General features: G+C 34.2%; 2 protein-coding genes across 2 annotated transcripts in view; one reads left to right on the top strand and one right to left on the bottom strand.

The window, feature by feature from the left end:
* The window catches only part of LOC149232999 (uncharacterized), a 288,896-nt gene that overhangs the window by 26,506 nt on the left and 240,892 nt on the right, over positions 1 to 21,498 (top strand). The gene's annotated exons all lie outside the window — the stretch shown is intronic.
* Positions 5,000 to 5,476, bottom strand: LOC149233000 (salviol synthase-like). Its single transcript, XM_089382075.1, has one exon. The coding sequence runs from the start codon at positions 5,474 to 5,476 to the stop codon at positions 5,000 to 5,002; it is 477 nt and encodes a 158-aa protein (XP_089238201.1).

A 21,498-nucleotide genomic window follows, 5' to 3' on the forward strand; every position in this document is an offset into this window, starting at 1 on the left:
TTTTTTTTTTAAATATATAAATTTATGTATAAAAATATATATTTTAAAAAATAAATTAAATATTTCAAAATATGTAATATATTATATATTTTTTTATATTTATTATATTATATATAATATATTTTAGATTTTTATATTTATATTAAATATTTTTTATAGATGAAAAGAAGTAATATTTTCTGAAGAAATTTTGTAATAGTTTCTCATATTATGTATTTTTATAAGACTAGAGGATTTAAAAAAATTCATGAGTGTTAATTTTGGAAACTCAATGGAAATTACTAGCAAGCTAACTCCACTAAAGAAAACAAGAAATGCTAGCTTCAAGATCCACGTTGGACTCTAAAACAAAAAATGACTATTTGCGAAAAGTCACTAACAAGAAGTTATCTCTAAAACCAGAGATCTAGATATTCTTCAATAGGGTTACTCTACAAGAAGGAACATTTAACATGAAGGAAGCCTACTATCTAGAATATAGAATGGCAAAACTTCCAAAAGAAGACATATGGACCAACATATGAACCCAACATCTTTGGCCCAAAGTCTCCACCTTCCTCTAGATTTTAGCTATAAATCAAACTTTAACTAAGATAAATTGGTCAAAAGAGGATTTCGTGGTCCTTTCATTCACTAAATGTGTAAGGATAATACTAAATGTGTTTAGCACCTCTTTAATCTTTGTTCCTTAATGGATCAATTGTTGTTTAAGACATCCACCATCATGCACCATTTTGATTGAAAGTGAACAACAGCCTTATCTATTTTGAATTCTTAAAGGTCATAGATATACAATAATCCCATTCTCAATTGAGTTTGGATTTTTCACCAGGTTTCTTCCTCTAAGAAACATGGAAATAAATAAATAGGTGCATATTCCATAGTAAAATCCGAAGTCAGTAGCACATGAGTGCACGGCTCAGCGGTCGGGGCAGTCAGCTAACTCGCACCCCGCCCGCATTCGATCCTCCATTGTGTTGTTGCACTGCAGCCTATGTTGTTCCATTGCGAATGCATTCCGGTTGATGTGACGGATTGGATGTGACTGTTGTTAGCTTGACTGATATGTATATATGTACAAAAAAGAGGGCCCAATATCGCTTCTTCTAGGAACTAGCCCCTCCCTTTTTTTAAAAATCTGAAGTCAGTAGACTACTTATAGTAAAATTTAACAAAATGTTTCAGAAATAATTATTTCACATAACTAGTCAAATCAAGATTGGAAAGCAACAAATAATGAAGCCAACACTCTTAAACTTTGGAATCTAGTGCTAGGTCAACTCCCTCCTACCTCCCATCGCCCCCCCTCCCCTCTAAGGCATACCATTAGCATGGAAGCCTCACTCAACTAGATTCACAAACCTAAATTTTGATGGGGCTACCTAAGATAATCCTAGATCTGTAGGATTTGGTGGGGTCTGCCATAATTATCATGGAGACATTCTACACCTATTTTATGGCACTTGTGGATGTAGTAGATAATAATGCGGTGAAGCTCCTTACTTTAGAATTTAGACTCCAATTAGAATTTTCCATGAACCTTCACTCTTCAATAGTTGAAGGGAGCTCCATGCTAATTATTAGAATGATCCACAATATTCCTAATGGAACTCATCTTCTAGAAATTTCTACTAGTTGGAGATTGGAAGCTAGTTTCTCTAAAGTGGCAATTTTTATATCTAGTTTTCAAGGTATCCTCCCTACTCACATAAAAATATCTGAAAATAAGTTAGTAAACAAACTAGTCAATGAAGGTTATCAATTACACAAATCCTTTAGTAATATCTTGGGAAGACCTCTCAATCTCTTCTCTTAAAGATGAACCAAATCAAGCAAATGGAGATCAAACCCTAGATCGAGTGGGAAGGGGAGTGAAACATGGTGGGCGACATGCTTGACATTTGATTCCAACACTAATGTGAGGGTACATGCCAAGTATGCCACCTTAAACCTCTTAATGATATCACATGGAGACAAACCTCCACCATAAGCAATGATCAGAGGTGGCTCTTTGCTGTGTAGCCTTGGCCTTCTCCATGCTATGAAATTTAGTATATCTTCATTCCAATCTACTTTTATGACTTCTCGGTGTATTTTTAATCTTTGCGTACTAGGCCTTGTCATGATGTTATTTCTTATTAGGTTTTCTTCGACGATAAGGTCTCTCAGCTCTACTATTTTGGTTTCCTCTAGTCTTGGTTATTTCCTTTTTGTTCTTCCTACCATTTATGACACAATTGTCTATAACTTAGTAGCCTTCTCTCTGTGCTAGTGTTTAATTTTTTTCCCCTTTCTCCCTAGCAAGTCACTCATCATATTTGAACCATAGTGGGAGAATTAATTCTTTCTTATCTAGTTCTCTCATCTCCTACCGTGGTGCTCTTCTCAATATCCAAAATCTTAACCTTATCATCCCTTTTTCTTCCCCTTCCCTCAATTAGTCTGGTTCATTTTCCTGAGCCCTCATTATGCCAAGGCGATGCACTAGAAGTCATAGAGGGGTGGCTTAATATTACGATTAGTTAAGTATGATATTTTGTTAAGGTGCCAAATCATAATCCAGTTAGTTTCATGTTAAGACTCCACCTTCATTACAAGTAGAAATAGAGAAGGAAGAGATAAACATCAGATTTAATCATATCTATCTACTAGACATGTGTAGTGGGAGAAGTGGTTACCTGCGTCCCTCATATAGGGAATTCCCAAGGTAGACATAACTAATATATCCAAATGATTTACCTCTACTACCAAATGGGTAGAGCTCTACTACACTGCAACAAAGTAAAGGAGGTGATTCTGCTAATGTTGGAAAAAATTCATGTGGCAATGAAATCCACACACCTTTGTATGTGTTGTATTGAAGCTCATCTAGCCCTCACTCTAGACAGAGAGACTCTCTAGAGAAAGGCAAGGGTCACATTGAAATGGTCCCCTTTGTATCTTCTCCTTCAATATGATCCGTTGATTTTTATTTTGGTTTAATCTCGGGATGTTATGTCAATTTGTCTGCTATAGATTGTAAAACAATTAACAAAAGTCTCAGTTCCAAACTTTCAATACATATTGATGGTTTTTTGAAAAGGCCACATATAAGGTTTTTGGAAAATTTAATGCTTTTCCATTGGTCACGTTTCCTAATAGAAAACTAGAAAAAACCAAAATTACTTCTCTTACATTTTTATTTATTATCAGTAAAAATTTAAGTAACAAAAAGATGGAATACTCTCTTTTCTTTACACTTATCTCTTACATTTTAATTTATTATCAATAGAAATTTAATTTAAAAAAAATTCTCTTATATAATTTCCACCAAAAAAACCTTGCTTAAAAAAAAAAAAAATACTCTCTTTTCTCTACACTTATCTTTAACCAACATTTTTTTACTAAACCTAAACATAATTTTCATGACATATAAAGTGATGTTATCACCACCTAACTATAGTAAGCATACTCATCAACTCACTATCCAATATGAAATAATATTTCCATCCACTTAACCAATGCATGATAATCAATACATGATAGTGTACGAAGACCCTGTCCAATGTGAGATAATGCTATTGTCCATCTCAACCAATATATAATAGTGCATGAAAATCAGATCATTATGTCATTGAAAATTTAAATATCTTTAATTATACTTATGAAAACTATTACCTTAGTATATAAAATACATAATCTATACCATTCCCAAATCATAACATTTTTCAATAAAACTTTCCCATATAATTATTGTCCATCCCATTGGTGTGTTATCCAATTGAGGCATCCAAAAAAAATTAAAAAACACAAACAGCTTTGTACAATATCTATTTTATCGCATGACACCAGCTCACCTTCTTCGAAACCTCTATCAACGTGGCACAAATCATCTCGCACATAAAGGCGTTACCACCACAATCAACATGGCACAAATCATCTCGGACATAAAGGCGTTACGGCCCCGAACATTGCCTTATAGTAAAGAGCATAAATGTTGCTCAAACTTAATGGTAATTATAATTATTCAAAATACTTCTTAGAAAAATAATTCATATAAAAATTAAATTAATTTAAAATTTTCTAATTAAATAAATAATATTAATAAATAAATTTTAAAATAGGATTCCAAATAGTTTTTATTTAGTTAAGAGTTAGTATTTATTGGAGGTAAACAAATTAATTTATTTTTGAGACTTTAGGTATCTTATAGGACTAAAGTTGCAAGGCCCTTTTCTTTTCAATATTCCTTTGTAATTTGGTTGGAAATAAGATTTTTAATATGGAGAAAGAGTGGAGTAATAGCAATATCTAGTTGAACAAGTTGGACACCATTGGCATACATTTCATAAACAATTTTTTTGATCTTACAAAGTTAGACTCATAAGCTATTGTGCCTTTTTTTCCAAGGATAACTACCTTCAACCCTACTTTTCAATAGCTATAAAAAAAGTTGCATATAACACCATATAAATATTTAAGGCTCATAATTTACATAAAAGGTAAAGTAACTAGCATGAAAAACAAATGACCATCAGCAATTTTCCATTTAACAGGTAAGATAAATATGAATTTCCTAACTCATTACTAATAATATGTTAACTTGCATTAATAGATAAGAACCTATAATAACTGTCTTATTATTAATTTCACCACTCAATTATAATAATAGATTTAAAAAAACAAGATAGCCAAACTCCTAATCTAGATTCTACAATGAGGACTGAATTTTACATAGCAAAAATCTGAATTCTACTTAGCGCAAATAAGAAAAAGCGAGCACTTGTGCCCTTTGGCGTGATATATGGCAAGAATCCTTTCAACGGGCTCAACGAGTTGTGCCTTGCATTAATATTGGAAGGCGGGGAGTTTGAACAGCCAAGAGTTCATGCTCCCTAGGCAGTGTGATCCCATTAAACATTTCAGTCATGTCCAATTCTTGGCCATTGGGAAGGCTCCAGTTAAAATAGTGCACCAGCTGCGCTACTGCAAACTCTACAACAAGCATTCCCAATTGCTGTCAGGGGCATCCTCTTCTGCCTGCTCCGAAAGGAATCCACTCAAAATTTTCAACTGTTGAATCCATGAACCCATCTTCCATGAATCTTTCTGGCTTGAAGCTTTCAGCATCCTCCCCCCATGACAAATACTCAGCGGCGGCCGTTGCAGGTCTGCTGGCGAAAACCCGATCATGGGTTTTGAGAAATTCCTTGGCCACATCTGCAGTGGAGACAACTAACGCGAGGGTGGAGCCGAGGCGTAGAGACATGAGAGGCCCGTATTTCAGAGAAAGAGTTGCCAGCGTTCGGTGTGGAAGGCCTCCGAGAAGAAGGTGGAGGTTTCTGAGAATGGGGAATTGAAACGGCCCCGGGGGAAGCGGCCTCCTTTTGCTTCCCCGGAGCGAGAATCTCCATGTAAGAAGAAAAGCAATGACTGGTATAGTATAGAAGTATAACCATTCCTTAGCTAGCCACTCAAAACGCAACTCATTCGCCATTGTCATGACTCACTCCATACAACTGGTCTTCTGATCTAGAGTGATTCTTTTATATCCATCTGATATGCTAATTCTTGTAATTTAAGAAAGTATGTCCGTTTCCATTTTTTTTTTCCAATTAAAGAAATCGTGCTTGAAGTACTTGAAAGTTGAAACAACTCTCAAACATATATTCTTGCCAAAGATTAAACCCTAAACCTATGATAACGCACCTCAGCTGTAAGAAAACTATAACAACGATTCTGCATCCGGAAAGAACTGAAAAGAATCGTTTCAAACTTAATGCCCAGGGATATGAATTACCTCCAGCCATTGGTGAAACTCTTGATGCAACTTCTTTCTGAAGAAACCACGCTCCAGCTGTCCAAGCAAAAGGAAAAGAATGCAGAAATTCTGAAGGCACTTCCAAGCTCTGCTATCTCAGCTAGATGGTGTAAAATTGAAGGGGATTGAGATAAGAGCTTGGGGACCAAACAGATTAGTTTATAGCTAAGCTTCCATCAAGCTTCTAATAGCTATGTGTTAGATGTCCCACAGATCAAGGCAGAGAACTCGAATCAAAGTAATGGACCACTTTAGTAGCTCCCAATAATAAATTTAGTAATTGCAGTTGATTTTCTTAACTTAAGGAAACTACTGCAGTTGGTTTCCATAAGTTAAGGAAAGACTGCAATTTAAATTCCATAATTGTAGGCAGCAATTGTGCAAAATTAATGGAGCTTAACATTCTCCCACTTGGTCCATACTTCCAAACTTAATGTCTCAACTTAAAAACCATTGATAATCTGTATTAAGTAATAGATACATGAATCATGGCGATAAGTCCTCTAATGACGAGTATTATCTTCCATGTATTACTATGCATTTATTCTTATTAAAATTTATGTGGCAACAATATCTTAATGAATAAACCTTATGTTTATTCTTGGTCCTTCTTAAATGAATTTTCTCAAATCAACTTAAAGTGCACATAAATATGAGAAAAAAACATCACAATAATTAAGAATTTCATTAACATAACATTGTCCATACAATGAGAAACTACATAATGGAACCAAGTCCCATATTCAATACATGATCCTTGAATTTAAACGGTGGCATGCCTTTAGTCAAAGGATCAGCGATCATTAACTCAGTGCTGACGTGCTCAATGACCACTTTCTTTTCTTTAACACGTTCCCTTATAGCTAAATACTTAATGTCTATGTGTTTATTTCGACTCCCACTTTTATTGTTTTTAGCCATAAAAACAACAGCTGAATTATCACAATATATTCTCAATGGCTTAGATATAGAATCCATGATTCTAAGCCCAGAAATGAAATTCCTAAGCCATACACCATGTAAAGTAGCCTCAAAACAGGAGACGAACTCGGCTTCCATAGTGGAAGTGGCAATCAAGGTCTGCTTGGCACTCCTCCATGATACAGCTCCACCGGCCATCATAAAAATGTATCCTGATGTTGATTTGCGTGAATCAACACATCCAGCAAAGTCAGAATCTGAGTAGCCAATTACTTCCAAGTTGTCCGTCTGTCTATACATAAGCATGTAGTCTTTGGTTCCTTGAAGGTACCTCATTATTTTCTTTGCAGCTCTCCAGTGGTCTAAACCTGGATCACTCTGATATCGTCCCAACATTCCCACAACAAATGCAATGTCAGGTCTTGTGCAGACTTGAGCATACATTAGGCTTCCGACAGCAGAAGCATATGGAATGTTCTTCATTTGTTCCCTTTCAAAGTCGTTCTTCGGGCATTGGTTCAAATTGAACCTATCACCCTTCACAATGGGAGCTACACTTGGTGAACAATCCTTCATCCGAAATCTCTCTAAAATTTTATTAATATAGGTTTCCTGTGACAGACCCGAGATGCCTCGAAATCTATCTCTATGGATCTTAATGCCAATGACATAAGATGCCTCACCCATATCCTTCATATCAAAATTTTTAGAGAGGAATTGTTTCACCTCATGTAGCAAACCCTTATCATTGGTTGCTAGCAAAAGGTCATCCACATATAAAACAAGAAAACAAATTTTACTCCCACTAACTTTCAGGTATATACATTGATCCATAATGTTTTCTACAAAACCAAAAGAAGAAATTACATTATGGAATTTCAAATACCATTGGCGGGATGCTTGTTTTAAACCATATAATGACTTTTTGAGCTTGCAAACCAATTGCTCACCATCACTAGAGGGGAATCCTTCAGGTTGTTTCATGTAAACCTCCTCCTCTAGATCTCCATTAAGAAAAGCCGTTTTCACATCCATTTGATGCAACTCCAAGTCAAAATGGGCTACTAATGCCATAATAACGCGCAAGGAATCTTTCTTAGATACAGGAGAAAAAGTCTCTGTGTAGTCGATTCCTTCTTTCTGAGTAAATCCCTTAGCAACAAGTCTTGCCTTGTATCTCTTAATGTTGCCCAATGAGTCTTTCTTTGTCTTAAAGACCCATTTACATCCAATGGCTTTTGCACCATTAGGCAACTCAACAAGATCCCAGACTTCGTTACTCTTTATGGAATTCATCTCTTCCTTCATGGCATTTTACCATAGTTCTGATTCTTTGCAACTCATGGCTTGTGAAAATGACTCAGGATCATTTTCGGCTCCAATGTTGTAGTCAGATTCTTGTAGATACACAACATAATCATTAGGAATTGCTGATCTCTTAGGTCTAGTAGATCTTCTTAATGTTGTACCATCATCTTCCTGAGAATTATGTGATTCAACTTGTTGTTCAAAAGTTCCTTGCAACTCTTGAACTCCTTGATCTACTGGAATATCGTCAGCAGCTTGTGGAACTTCAACAATTGGTTGTTCAACACCAGTTTGTACTTGAGGGGTGCTATGAACAATAACCAATCTATTACTTGAAGTGGAAGGTTGAGATTCTGAATGATCCTTCTCAGAAACATAGTTTCTGGTTTGATCGCTCCCACTGATCAAGTCATTTTCAAGAAACTTTGCATTTCTTGATTCCACAATCCTAGTGCTGTGAGATGGACAATAAAATCTGTAACCTTTAGACCTTTCAGCATATCCAATGAAATACCCACTAATGGTCCTTGGGTCCAGCTTCTTCTCTTGTGGATTATAAATTCTCACTTCAGACGGGCATCCCCAAACGCGCATATGTCGCAAACTCGATTTCCAACCTTTCCATAATTCAAATGGCGTTTTAGGAACCGCCTTGGTTGGAACTCGGTTTAATATATACACTGACGTCTTAAGTGGTTCAGTCCACAAGGATTTAGGAAGATTGGAGCTGCTAAGCATACTCCACACCATGTCCAATAATGTTCGATTTCTTCTTTCTGCTACACCATTCTGGTCGAGTGAACCAGGCATGGTGTATTGGGCAACAATCCCATGCTCTTGAAGAAACTTAGCAAATGGCCCAGGTGATTGTCCATCTTCTGTGTATCTACCATAATATTCTCCACCTCTATCTGATCTCACGATCTTAATTTGCTTGCCGCATTGTTTCTCTACTTCAGCCTTAAAAGATCTTAAAGGCATCTAATGCTTCGCTCTTTTTATGAAGCATGTAGAGATACATATATCGTGAGTAATCATCTATAAAGGAGATGAAGTATCTCTGACCATGTGAGTCCATGTCTGGACTACATATATCAGTATGTATGATTTCTAATATGTCTGAACTCCTATTGGCACCTTTCTTTGACTTGTTGGTCTGCTTTCCCTTTATGCAGTCCACACAAGTCTCAAAATTAGTAAAATCTAGAGTATTAAGTATTCCTTCATTTACCAATATTTTAATTCTTTCTATGGAGATATGACCTAGTCTTCGGTGCCATAATTTAGAGGAATCTTCATTAATAACACATATTTTAGTGCCAGTGTGAACATGCATTGAATCATATGTGACATTGTTTTGTAAATTAATGCAGTAAAGACCATTAGGCAAAATACCATTCCCAACATAATCAGATTTATAGAATAGACTGAAAGATTTTTCTGAAAAGTTTAAGGAATATCCAAAAGGTACAAACCTTGAAACTGAAATCAAGTTTCTAGAAAAACTTGGAACATAAAAGGTCTTTTCTAACTCCAAAACAAAACCACTACTTAAAGTTAAATAACATGTTCCTATAGCTTCCACATGCGAGCCCATCTTGTTTCTTGATAAGATGCTTTGCTCACTTCCCACTGGCTTCCTTAGGTTTTGCAAACCCTGCAAGGAATTCGAAATGTGAATTGTTGATCCAGAATCAATCCACCATGTGTTAATATTAATGTTAACCATTTTAGATTCATAACAAACAAACGAGATTAAATTACCTTTGTCTGCAAGGCATTTCTGAAATTTGGCGCATTCCTTCTTCATGTGTCCCTTCTTCTTACAGAAAAAACACTTGGAAACCTTCTTGATATCGGCTTGGGGAGGTACTTTACCTTTCCCTTTCCGATTGGCTTGAGATTTGCCCTTTCCACGCGTTGCCAGCATTGCACTCTCTCCCAGTTCCATCACCAATCTCTCTTCCTCTTGAACACACATGGTCATGAGTTCATTAATTGACCATTTATCCTTATGTGTGTTGTATGAGATTTTGAAAGGTCCATATTGGTGCGGAAGGGTGTTCAGGATGTAGTGCACTAGGAAGGACTCCGATATTTCAACCTCGAGTTTCTTCAATTGAGCCACAGTGTCCCTCATCTGCATGATGTGCTCGCGCACACCTTGCAAACTGGTGAGCCTTAGGGATGAGAACTTCATGATTAGGGTGCTTTCTAGTGCCTTGTCTGAAGAGACGAATTGTTCATCAATGGCCTTCAACAAGTCTTCATGTTGATCAACGGAACCTCGAATACCAGCTGAAATTTTAGTCTTAATGAACATCATGCTTAGACGATTGGATCGCTCCCATCGTTCATAAAGCGTGATGTCCGCTGCAGTGCTGGTATTTGTGAGTGCCGATGGTTCATCTTTCCTGATAGCATAATCTATGTCCATCCACCCTAAATGAAGGAGAATCCTCTCCTTCCAAATCTTATAGTTATCTCCCTTAAGTTCGGGAATGTCACAACGAATTTCAGAGAAATTTGCAGGTTGTACTACTGCATCAAAATAAAGAATCACATGCTTATGTTAAAATTGAGGCTTAATAAACTTTCATGTTTTACCAATGTAAATCATGCTAAAAAGAACTGAATCAAATGACATAAAAATTGCCTGTGGGCTAAATTTTCAATTCAAACAGATTCAATAAAACTTTATGATAAAACTTATTAATTCATAACTCCTGTGGGTAGGTTATGAAATCTTATCCTAATTAATTACATAAATATAATAAAGATTCCTGTGGGATAAAATTTATTATATTCAGTGTAATTAATTACAATTTAATGTCTAAATAATCTTTATGTGATCTAACCAATCAAAATATATAATTTTATTTAATTAAAGATGCTGTGGCTATTCTCTAATTAATTAAAATTATATGGATCACTAGACATTATTTTGCTGCATAAACAAAACTTAACCAGAGAGAAAAATAATGTTTACTGAAAGGAGTAAGTCAAAATGACATTTTAATAAACTCCAAATAACTGTAATAATTTTCCAGCAAAATCAAAATTAAGGTTAAATCAGTGAGCATTATCGAAAATGACTACAAATTGATTGTTCAATTTATAAACTAAACCCGGAGATTGACTGAAGCAGCGTTGATCTACTTTGCACTTGCATAGCAAATGCAGTTCGAAGGCTAGCTGGCTTGACTTCAGGCTCCGTCCTTAAGTTTATAAAACAACAAAATTGACCAGCAAACAAGCTATTTTGCTCACAAGATAAATAAAATTAAAATCAAATTTACATTCCTTATTCTAACTGTCCCATAATTTATTTAAGACTAATTCTTAAATTAATTACAAAATGGGCTCTAAACAAAACTGCAAATTTGAAATATTATTTATATATATTTATATAAAATTTCATGTGAGCCTAAACCAAACACGCATATATAAAATAAAAGGTTAGTTGATCGTGCAATTACTTTTATTGAAGTGAAAGACCCAATCATTAGTAATAAATTGTAATTGCATTAGTTTATATATACCTATGGTTTACATAATCTTTATATAAATCAATAATCATAATATTATATCGAATTAACTGCAAAATTTATATATAAACATTTCTTTGCCACATATACCATAATTTTTCCACCACCGACGCCCCTGTTCATCACAACTATCAATACGATCATGCATATCGAGTACCGGGGGCGACAAAAATTACAGGGAGGAGCTTTGTTATCAAACCAGAAATTATTCTGCGGAATAACCAACTACAACATTGCGGCAAATTGTTTGAATTGTCTACCCAGTCAAATGCTTTACGGAAATTCATGAATTGTGTAACAAAATGCTTCATCAGAATAAAGTACAGGCAATAAAGTACAAGTGAAACCTGCGCGGCCCAAACCAATAAACTCATATTCTAGCATAGCAATGTTATAAAACTGTAATAGCGATTCTTCATGCCAAAAATACTTAAAGAATCGAAAACTTCCTACTTCATTTGTTTATGCATATAAGACGGAAATTACGTTTCATCTCACCCAAACACATATGCGACACGCAAACCCCTTTGACTAACTCAACGCAAATCGCTTTGAAGCAACCAAACTGATGGTACAATGCGTCAAATTTTTCAGAATTAAAATCTAAGTAAACTGGTAATCAAATCTATATTAACATATGAAGGTTGTATGAAACGGAATTTAGATTTTGGTGATCAATGGGGATTTTATATTCTAGATTTTATGCATAACATTCATAATTTGTATCCGCAATATAATCCAAATACAGAAACAGAATCTGGCAAATAACACAATGCGGATGTTATCATATATCCTCGGAAAAATGCGTGTCCAGAACTGAGGCTCTAATCAGAAGGACAAAACCCCATAAATCAAAATCTTGTGACCATATTCGAAGCACCAAGTAAAATATTTGATCGACTTACACAAAATGGTGATAAGGGGAAACTTAAAGGTATCTCTAGCTTATCTTGCCGACACAGAGCGCCTCATGATCATGGATTTTATCCGAAACGGTTTCGTTAAATACGATAGTCACGGCTTAGAAAACCAAAAGCATAATAAGTGTAAAATTACAAATACAAACCACTTCAAAGTATTTGAATCGCACACCAAGGCAGAGATAAATAAACGGCTCCGATACCAAATGTAAGAAAACTATAACAACGATTCTGCATGCGGAAAGAACTGAAAAGAATCGTTTCAAACTTAATGCCCAGGGATATGAATTACCTCCAGCCATTGGTGAAACTCTTGATGCAACTTCTTTCTGAAGAAACCACGCTCCAGCTGTCCAAGCAAAAGGAAAAGAATGCAGAAATTCTGAAGGCACTTCCAAGCTCTGCTATCTCAGCTAGATGGTGTAAAACTGAAGGGGATTGAGATAAGAGCTTGGGGACCAAACAGATTAGTTTATAGCTAAGCTTCCATCAAACTTCTAATAGCTATGTGTTAGATGTCCCACAGATCAAGGCAGAGAACTCGAATCAAAGTAATGGACCACTTTAGCAGCTCCCAATAATAAATTTAGTAATTGCAGTTGATTTTCTTAACTTAAGGAAACTACTGCAGTTGGTTTCCATAAGTTAAGGAAAGACTGCAATTTAAATTCCATAATTGTAGGCAGCAATTGTGCAAAATTAATGGAGGTTAACATCAGCATCTAGCCATTTTCCATTTTATCGTTCACTCAGTGAAGAACTTACGAAGCATTTATAATATTGTTTGATAGAAAGATTTATCTAACTTACAAAGCATTTATAATATTCTCTGATAGAAAGATTTATCTGTAACATATTTAAGATCTGACAAACTCGTTGTATATATTTACTGAAAAGCAAAGATCGGTTGGTTACATATTTACGCAACATAAAAACATCATAATGGTGGGGGATGAATGATTACCATAATGGGTTCCTCCATTAAGGATTTATCTAAACTATTTTGATGAAAGCATATATCACTATCATTTCCAGTGCCTGCATTAAGATTTCTGGAACTATTTCAGATGTAAGCATATAGTGGTTCTGACGAATATACTGCCATGATGGGTGACTTCATTAAGATTTCTGGAACTGTTACATTGATGGAGTGGGTTAAAATTTATTGTATTTCTGCCTAACACCCTTCTGTCATAGTTTCAAACTTTGATTGTCATTTCAGGTGCTTAAGACGGTACGTTCAAATTGTGTAACATTTGTCGGAATCAGAGAGACGAGGAGTTAATTTGTCATATTGATAAATTTTTCATTTCCACGTTGATTCCGGTATGCTATACTACTGGCACAGCCTTTAAGTCGCGCCTGGTGAACATCAATGGGTGGGTGGAGGGTTGGTGAACATAACAGGCATCTACTATCAGTATCCACTGTTGTTCGAGGGAACCATAAATAGTTTACTAGTATAATCAAGAATATTTTATAAAAACAATGAGAGAGCTATTTTATTTTGAATTAAAATAATATATTACGATCAACTAGGCTCCCGTGAGAGCGTATAAAAATATATCACCATTTTTCATTTATAAATATTGAAATCACCACAAATATGGAAGTCGATAACAAAGCGAAAAAATATATATTAAAGTCTTTTATTTATAATTATAAGATAAAGATTTAATTAAAAGAAATTTAATCTGTTTATAATATAACAAGAAATCAATATCAATCTAATTGTAAAATTGTAATTTAAAAATATTAAAATATACATATACATTAATTAGATTTCATAAATAAATAAGTGTATTTTTTTTAGAAAGTTGGAGGAAAATCAAATTACATTCATTATTTATTGTCACTGATGTGTTACTGGATACCAGACCAGTTGCACAATATAAACTATTTTGACCACTAAAAATCATGTCTATCTCTCCAAATTCAATTAAATAAAAAATGTGGGTAAGATGTTATGATAGTTTACTTTCGCTATATCTTAATTATGTGTTGCAAAATATAAACTATTTTGACCACTAAAAATCATGTCTATCTCTCCAAAATTCAATTAAATAAAAAATGTGGGTAAGATGTTCTTATAGTTTATTTCCACTACATCTTAAATAAACATAAAGAAAACATTGGCACACATAACAAAAAATAGTGTAAACAATAAAAAGAGAAATTAGGTTACATATGAATAAAGTTAATTGGTGGATGAATCCACCTATATGGTCTCCTAGCTGCCATATTCAACCTTAATTTCAGTGAACACAATGTTTGCATGGTGTTCCAGTAGGATATTGAGCTTTTGGTTAGGTATATTGAACTACTGCTAAGATTAATTTGTGTCCCCAAACCAACGACAAAATTAACTCATAATGTTTCCAATAAAACACCAACCTTAATTTCAGTGAACACAATGTTTGCATGGTGTTCCAGTAGGATATTGAGATTATTGAACTACTGCTAAGACTAATTTGTGTCCCCAAACCAACCATGAAATTAACCCATAATATTTCCAATAAAACACCAACAAAAAGAAATATTGACATAACATATGAACCACAAAGCCAAATTTTAAATAATGTGAAGAAAATTGAAGAACCAAGAGAAGCTACCTACATGGTGCATTTCTCCGCTTGAAAACTATCCTCACTTCATTTGGTAACCCAAGTGGTCAAATAGACTCCACCTTTTGAGCAAGAAATGCTCAGTATGCATGTATATATCTCTGAGTAACTTGCGTTTAATATGATGGCCCCATTGGTGGCGAAGGTTTATCATATCCAAATTGTCATTCCTCATGAGCTATCACAAATATTGATGATAAATCTACTCACCATTTAATCTGAGCAAAGATTTAGGATATTAATCTGAAGGCTCTGTGTTTGAAACAATAATTCAGACTTGGTCTTTGGATTTCTCGTGAGCAGTACTACCCATGTGGGGTAAGCCAATGTGTTGCTCTATTTGATCGAGTCTGCGATCCATGTGGTTCAAGTGGCTATGAAGCATTCCAATGAATGGATTACATCATTCCGACACTCATGTTTGTCAACTAAGGCTCAACCCAAAATAAACTTTATCTACCAATATAACTTCATTGCTTTCATATACTAGCTGAATCACCATCTGGTGTACCCTATAATAGGGATCAATAATTCCCCTTCAACGGATCCAGACTTCCCCTTCAACCAATACCTCTATTTCAGAGAGTGCGGATTTAAGAGTTTAAGTTTCACTCTCAACCCCAGTAATTTCCTCCTAAATTGGTTCATGAGTCAAATGCCTATAGCACTTGGCAAGATCCTGTGCACTTTGATATCTACATGATTGCCCCCTTTGGGCCCTCTCCTAGTAATATGCTACCCCACTATTAACTCTAGTATCCTAATTCAACATTTTGGTTGGATTGAGATGAAACCAATAATGTTGATAATTAGGAGGTTTTTTGTGCATAGATGGCTTCCAATTATGATGATCCCTCATGTAAAGGCATAGTATGATTTGTTTTGAGCCAATATATCCATTGTGCAGTTACCAACGACACTACATTGTCTAGGAGAAGCTCATTTTCGTAGGTAAATTTCTTTAAATTTTAGACAGTCAAACCCGTCTGGGCCATCTTCCAACACCCCCAACTTGGGGTCTAGGACCCCACACTATTATTATGCAAGTGATTTTTTCTTTAGTAATCCAATGATAAACTAAAACTTGAAGGGAAGGAAAAGCTTTATCCCAACTTTTTGAATATTTGCGCTAATGATAAATAAGAATTGAAACAATAGTTTGAGGTTTCAATAACACTAACACTACGAAATATAGGCCATAAATGAAACCTCAGTTGAAGACATGAACTTCTCTCACAAAATCTAGACAACAAGCCAAGAAGTTGGTCCCTTTTACAATAAAAAAATCATAAGTCCTTCCAAAATTGGCTTCACCATAGGATCTATAAAAATAACCTTAACTTTCAAACAATCAATAATACTAACACGACCAAGAGGGTAAAAGAGTTATAGTCATAAGGCTGACCTCTCTTTCCATGGTAGAATGGATTCATTTTTAGAAGCTTGCTAATGAGTTTTTTCCAAGATCCTTTCAACATATCATTGAGTTCCTTTCAATTATGATCAGTGCAAAGAAAACCTAGCCATAAGTCAACTACCCTTCTGTGACATGCTCGTATCACTCCCTTTGTTTTTGCATGCCCTTTTGGTGCTACTTGCCTCCATGAAACCAAAAATATTCATAAGGAAGTACCGAGGGATATAGAAAGTTGCCTTCCCACCTTAGCTCCTTCAAGAAAAGAAAAGTGAATGTCGTCACCTCTTGTTATATAATCTTCATATCAAGCACGCTTCTCACACTTAACAAACTCACTATAACACCATTCTAGAGCCATTCACATAGGAAACTATTCCATACCAACTCCTCCTTGCTATCCATCTTATCGGAGTTGTCTTAAACATAATACCAAACATTATAATTAATATGTGAAGCATCATGGTTGAGGTCTTAAAGCAATCAAATTCACACCAGTCACCTTGATGGAAACCAATTCTCATAAAAATCACCTACCTCTACATTCCTCTTGAAAACAATCAATTTCTTTGATTTGCATTTAAAGTGCAATCCCCCAACTCAAAAGATAGAAACCAATTCTCATAAAAATCACCTACCTCTACATTCCTCTTGAAAACAATCAATTTCTTTGATTTGCATTTAAAGTGCAATCCCCCAACTCAAAAGTCGTCCTGTCAAAACTTGATATTTTTATTATTAATATAATGATAAATTAATTCTAAATTTTTTAAATATATAAATTTATTTATAAAACATTATTCTAAAATATAAATTAAATGTTTCAATATATTATATATTTTTATAATTAAATAAAATGATTTTCTATTTATAAAATTATAAATATTTTATTAAAAATAAAAAAAACCATATGTATATTTTTAATGCTTTATTTGAGTTTTGAAACTGAGCAAAGGAATAATGTGCCCATCACCAAGTTATCTAAAAACGCAAACTATCATATTATGTGCCTTGCTATTAAAGATATAGATTATAAAGATATTTTATTTTTGTAATATTGTTAATTGAACTCTATCGTAATCAATATGTCGTGTTTGAGGTGTGCCAAACTCATCAACGATCCCTTCATAAACCCTCTCCCCATATATATATAATTGAGTTTGATGTAAACAAAAGATATCCTCTGGCTGGATTGAGATTAAATATTTATATCAAGGGATGCAGTTGAATGGCCCAAGTTCGACTTTCATGCATAACGTTTCTCATCGTAATTTACCTGTGAATCCCGACATCCGACATCCGACATGTCCCAGAGGATTGTTTAAAACAAAACAATGATCGAAACAAATTACAACCTCGATCGGTGATATATGCTTCAAAATTGTACTAAGGAATATTTTATCACCGACTTTTAAATTAATTGGCTGAATTTTAAATAAGATTTATTTTAAAGATTAAAGATTTGGTTAAAATTTTATATTATATTTTGAAATTAGCCGTCGAGTAAAGTGCACGTGGAAAGCTTAAATCGAGAATGCTGTGTTCAATTAATCTTAGAAAATAGAAACTAATTTTAATCTAGGATACATGTATAACTGTGAAACAAACTGTCCCCAATAATACATATTTTCCATTATTTTCAACTACTAATAATAGTTAGAAAATGTTTATGTTTATACATTTTGCAGGTTTTGCTAGCATATTTTCTGGTTTAATTTGCTTAGAATTTCACAAAGATTCACTGCAATCACCAGCTTGGGTTGTGATAATTTGCTTAGAATTTCAAAAGGATTTGCTGCAATCACAATCTTGAGTTGTGAACTCTTCGTAATCTTAGTGCTCCAAAATCCATGTTGGGTCATGAACTCTTCACGATCTTAGTGCTCCATCTTAGTGCTCCAAATTTTTTAGGGTGGTGAATCCATAATGTGTACTCAAAAACTCATTTTTGAGGGGAGAGGCTCATTCTACAACCCAATATGAAGGGATGTCTAAGTTTGTTCATCCCTTCGTACCCTTTTAAAATAAGAATAAAAATTATGCATTAAAATAATGTCGGCTATAATAAAAGAAAAAATGAACATGCTATAAAGTAATTAAAAATGAAGAAAAAAAAAGTGAGCAAAATGTTTAAATCTTATACTTTTCAAAAATATTTCAACAATAGATTTAAATAAATTATTTGAAGATCTTTGTTAACTAGTTTATGTCTATATCAATTTCATATATATCTATATATAGAAAAAATGTTAAAATAAAATATTTTAATGTTGTATATTTTGATTGGGATAATTTGTCTCTGGACAGGTGTGTTGTATACTTCTCTTGAGTGCATCTAATGAAAAATATCCAAATTAAGATTTTTTTTTTTTTAACGATATTCTTTTGTTCCTCTCAAGAGAAGTATATATATCTATATATATAGTATTCTTCATTGATTGGGATAATTTGTCTCTAGACAGGTGTGTTGTATACTTCTCTTGAGTGCATCTAATGAAAAATATCCAAATTAGGATTTTTTATTTTTTTTTTAACGATATTCTTTTGTTCCTCCCTTATTCTGCTATTTTATTGTACTTTCTCATGCTGAATGGTCAATATGCTTGTGAATTTAACAACATTTCTTGCATGCCATTTGTTTTCTTCCAATTTGTTTATTAATTTTGGGCTTTTTAATCCTTAATATGGGTTTAAATTTCACCCTTCAATCGTTGAAAGGTGAATGTGCTTGCGGATTTAACAACATTTACTTCATTCCATTGGTTTTCTTCCAAAATTTCTGGTTTTTGATTCCTTAAAATAGATGTGAATTCCCTCACATGCTAAGATTTCAAAATATGGAGCTCGTTTGATCAGAAATTGTGGGCCAATTTTTTAAACAACTCCTGTGTTCAATTTAAACCCCGAAAACTAAATTGGGGTTTTAAAGACTTCACCTTTGTTTTTGTTGATGAATTTGAGATCTATACTTTTATGCTTTTTTTAAGATATCTTATTAAAATACATATGTGGACCTCTCAATATATGGTGAGAATGTGGATGTCTAATAACCATGAATTGTGTTTGAGCCCTGGGCTGAGTCAGCTCAAAATAAAAATAAAAATAAAAACTTTGTGAACGAGTTAGAGTTCCACTTCACGAATCTGGATTTTGAAGTAGGACAGGGAAATAATCTAGCCTAGTGTAGGTTACATGCTCGAGTTATAGTATTTGATATATCAATTATTTGTTTGTATGAGCTAAAGATCCATTATTTTTTACAAACTCGAGAGATGTATCATCAAGCTTCACATGGTGCTTATTGAATATGGGTTTAGGTGTGTCTAGGTTTGTGTGCATATTCAATAGTGCCAACTGTATAATCAAAATTAAATGAATTATTCCACAAGTTCAAAGAGTTGATGTATCACCACACTTACATAGGTTGTAGAATGCACCTTGCTTCTGTTTGTGCAAATAGACTCCTCTACGATTAGATCTACATTGCATAGCATTCTGTTAATGCTGTCAGTTAGGAGCAATGTCAAGTAAACCAAATTTGTGCAAACTTCAACACTCCCTTAAAGTTTCTCATGAGTCACTCTAAGAACTTATTATTCCTTGTTTTATTTTATTTTTTGCAATGCTTTGACATATCAGTCTATTTGAAATTCAATTGAGACAACCAAGATCTCGTAGCCTAATGTATTGTTCATTCCAAATGTAGTGATATCTATTCCAAACTCTAAGGAAAGCCAGTGTTCAGAAGCTCACCTTAAACAATAAGCCTTAGATTTTTTTCTTCAGTGGATTAGGCTTCGATCATGTGCTTGGTGATCTTGATACTAACTTCACCCATATGGGGATTTTTTTATGCCATTATTGAAATTCAATTCAATTCCAAGAGAAACAGAGAATGCTCCTAGGGCCCATCCAAAAATGTTTGAAAGAATGCACCATGCCCTTTGAGAGGTTGATGACTTGATCATTTGTGCCAAGCAACAACCATGGTGTCTCGATTGTTGTTCCCTCCACAACCCCAAGTTGTCCACCTAAATTAGAGATTGGAAGATGAGATTTGATTGATTCTTTGAAGAGCTTGAAAGGGTATTTTCAATCTCAGCGAATACTCAACAAATTGTGTCCAACTTGTTCTGGACTCCGACTTCATAGGGTCAACCATTGAATCCGCTCAGATGCACCTGCATTGGTGTTAGTACATCTCTATTTTTGAGCACTAGTGGGTCTCGGTTGAGGTGGAGCGATTATATGTTGGCTTGATTCAAAATTTATATCACACAGTGCATTATCAATTAAGATTTGAGTTTATTTACTTTTAATCTTTGTGCACCATCAACATTGAATTGAACTTTTTCAGACTATATGAGCATATTCTATTGTTAGTTATTACTTTTTAATAATATTATTTTCTTCTGTTATTAATGTCAACTCCATATAGAGTTATAATTATAATATGGAATGAAAATGGCCTTTGTATCATAAAGTGGATTTAGGTCCATGTTCACGTCATGAGTGCTATTTTTATGGCACACCCATTAAAATATTTGTTTGATATCAATCTCAACTTCTTGAAAAAACTAATCTTATTATGAATGCCTTATTTTTTTGTTTTTTGCTCTTTGCATTCAAGTCCATGAAATGAGACATATGGGTCTTGAGACACCGTATGAAGTTTTTTGAGTTCTTTAAGTTTGTTTCTGGGAAATTTCAATTTGACTTATTGACAATATTTTATTGATTATGACCATATGGATGACGAGCTTCTTCGGTAAGGTCTTGTATTAAATGATGAATTACAAAGTGTGCTTTCAAAAGATGATGCTACAGCCTCAGGGTCTCCTTTACCACAACAACTTGTGATTTCTAGCTCTCAAACACCATCTTCCAGTGCCCCTTATGAGGAAGATGAGGTTGAAGATGATTTTGGACAATTGGCCCACATGTAATGTGAAGATATTTTCTA

The sequence above is a fragment of the Pinus tabuliformis genome, chromosome J, assembly GCF_031772625.1.
Source record: "Pinus tabuliformis cultivar Carrire ecotype Pingquan chromosome J, CPIR1, whole genome shotgun sequence".
In the NCBI taxonomy this organism is placed as follows: domain Eukaryota; kingdom Viridiplantae; phylum Streptophyta; class Pinopsida; order Pinales; family Pinaceae; genus Pinus; species Pinus tabuliformis.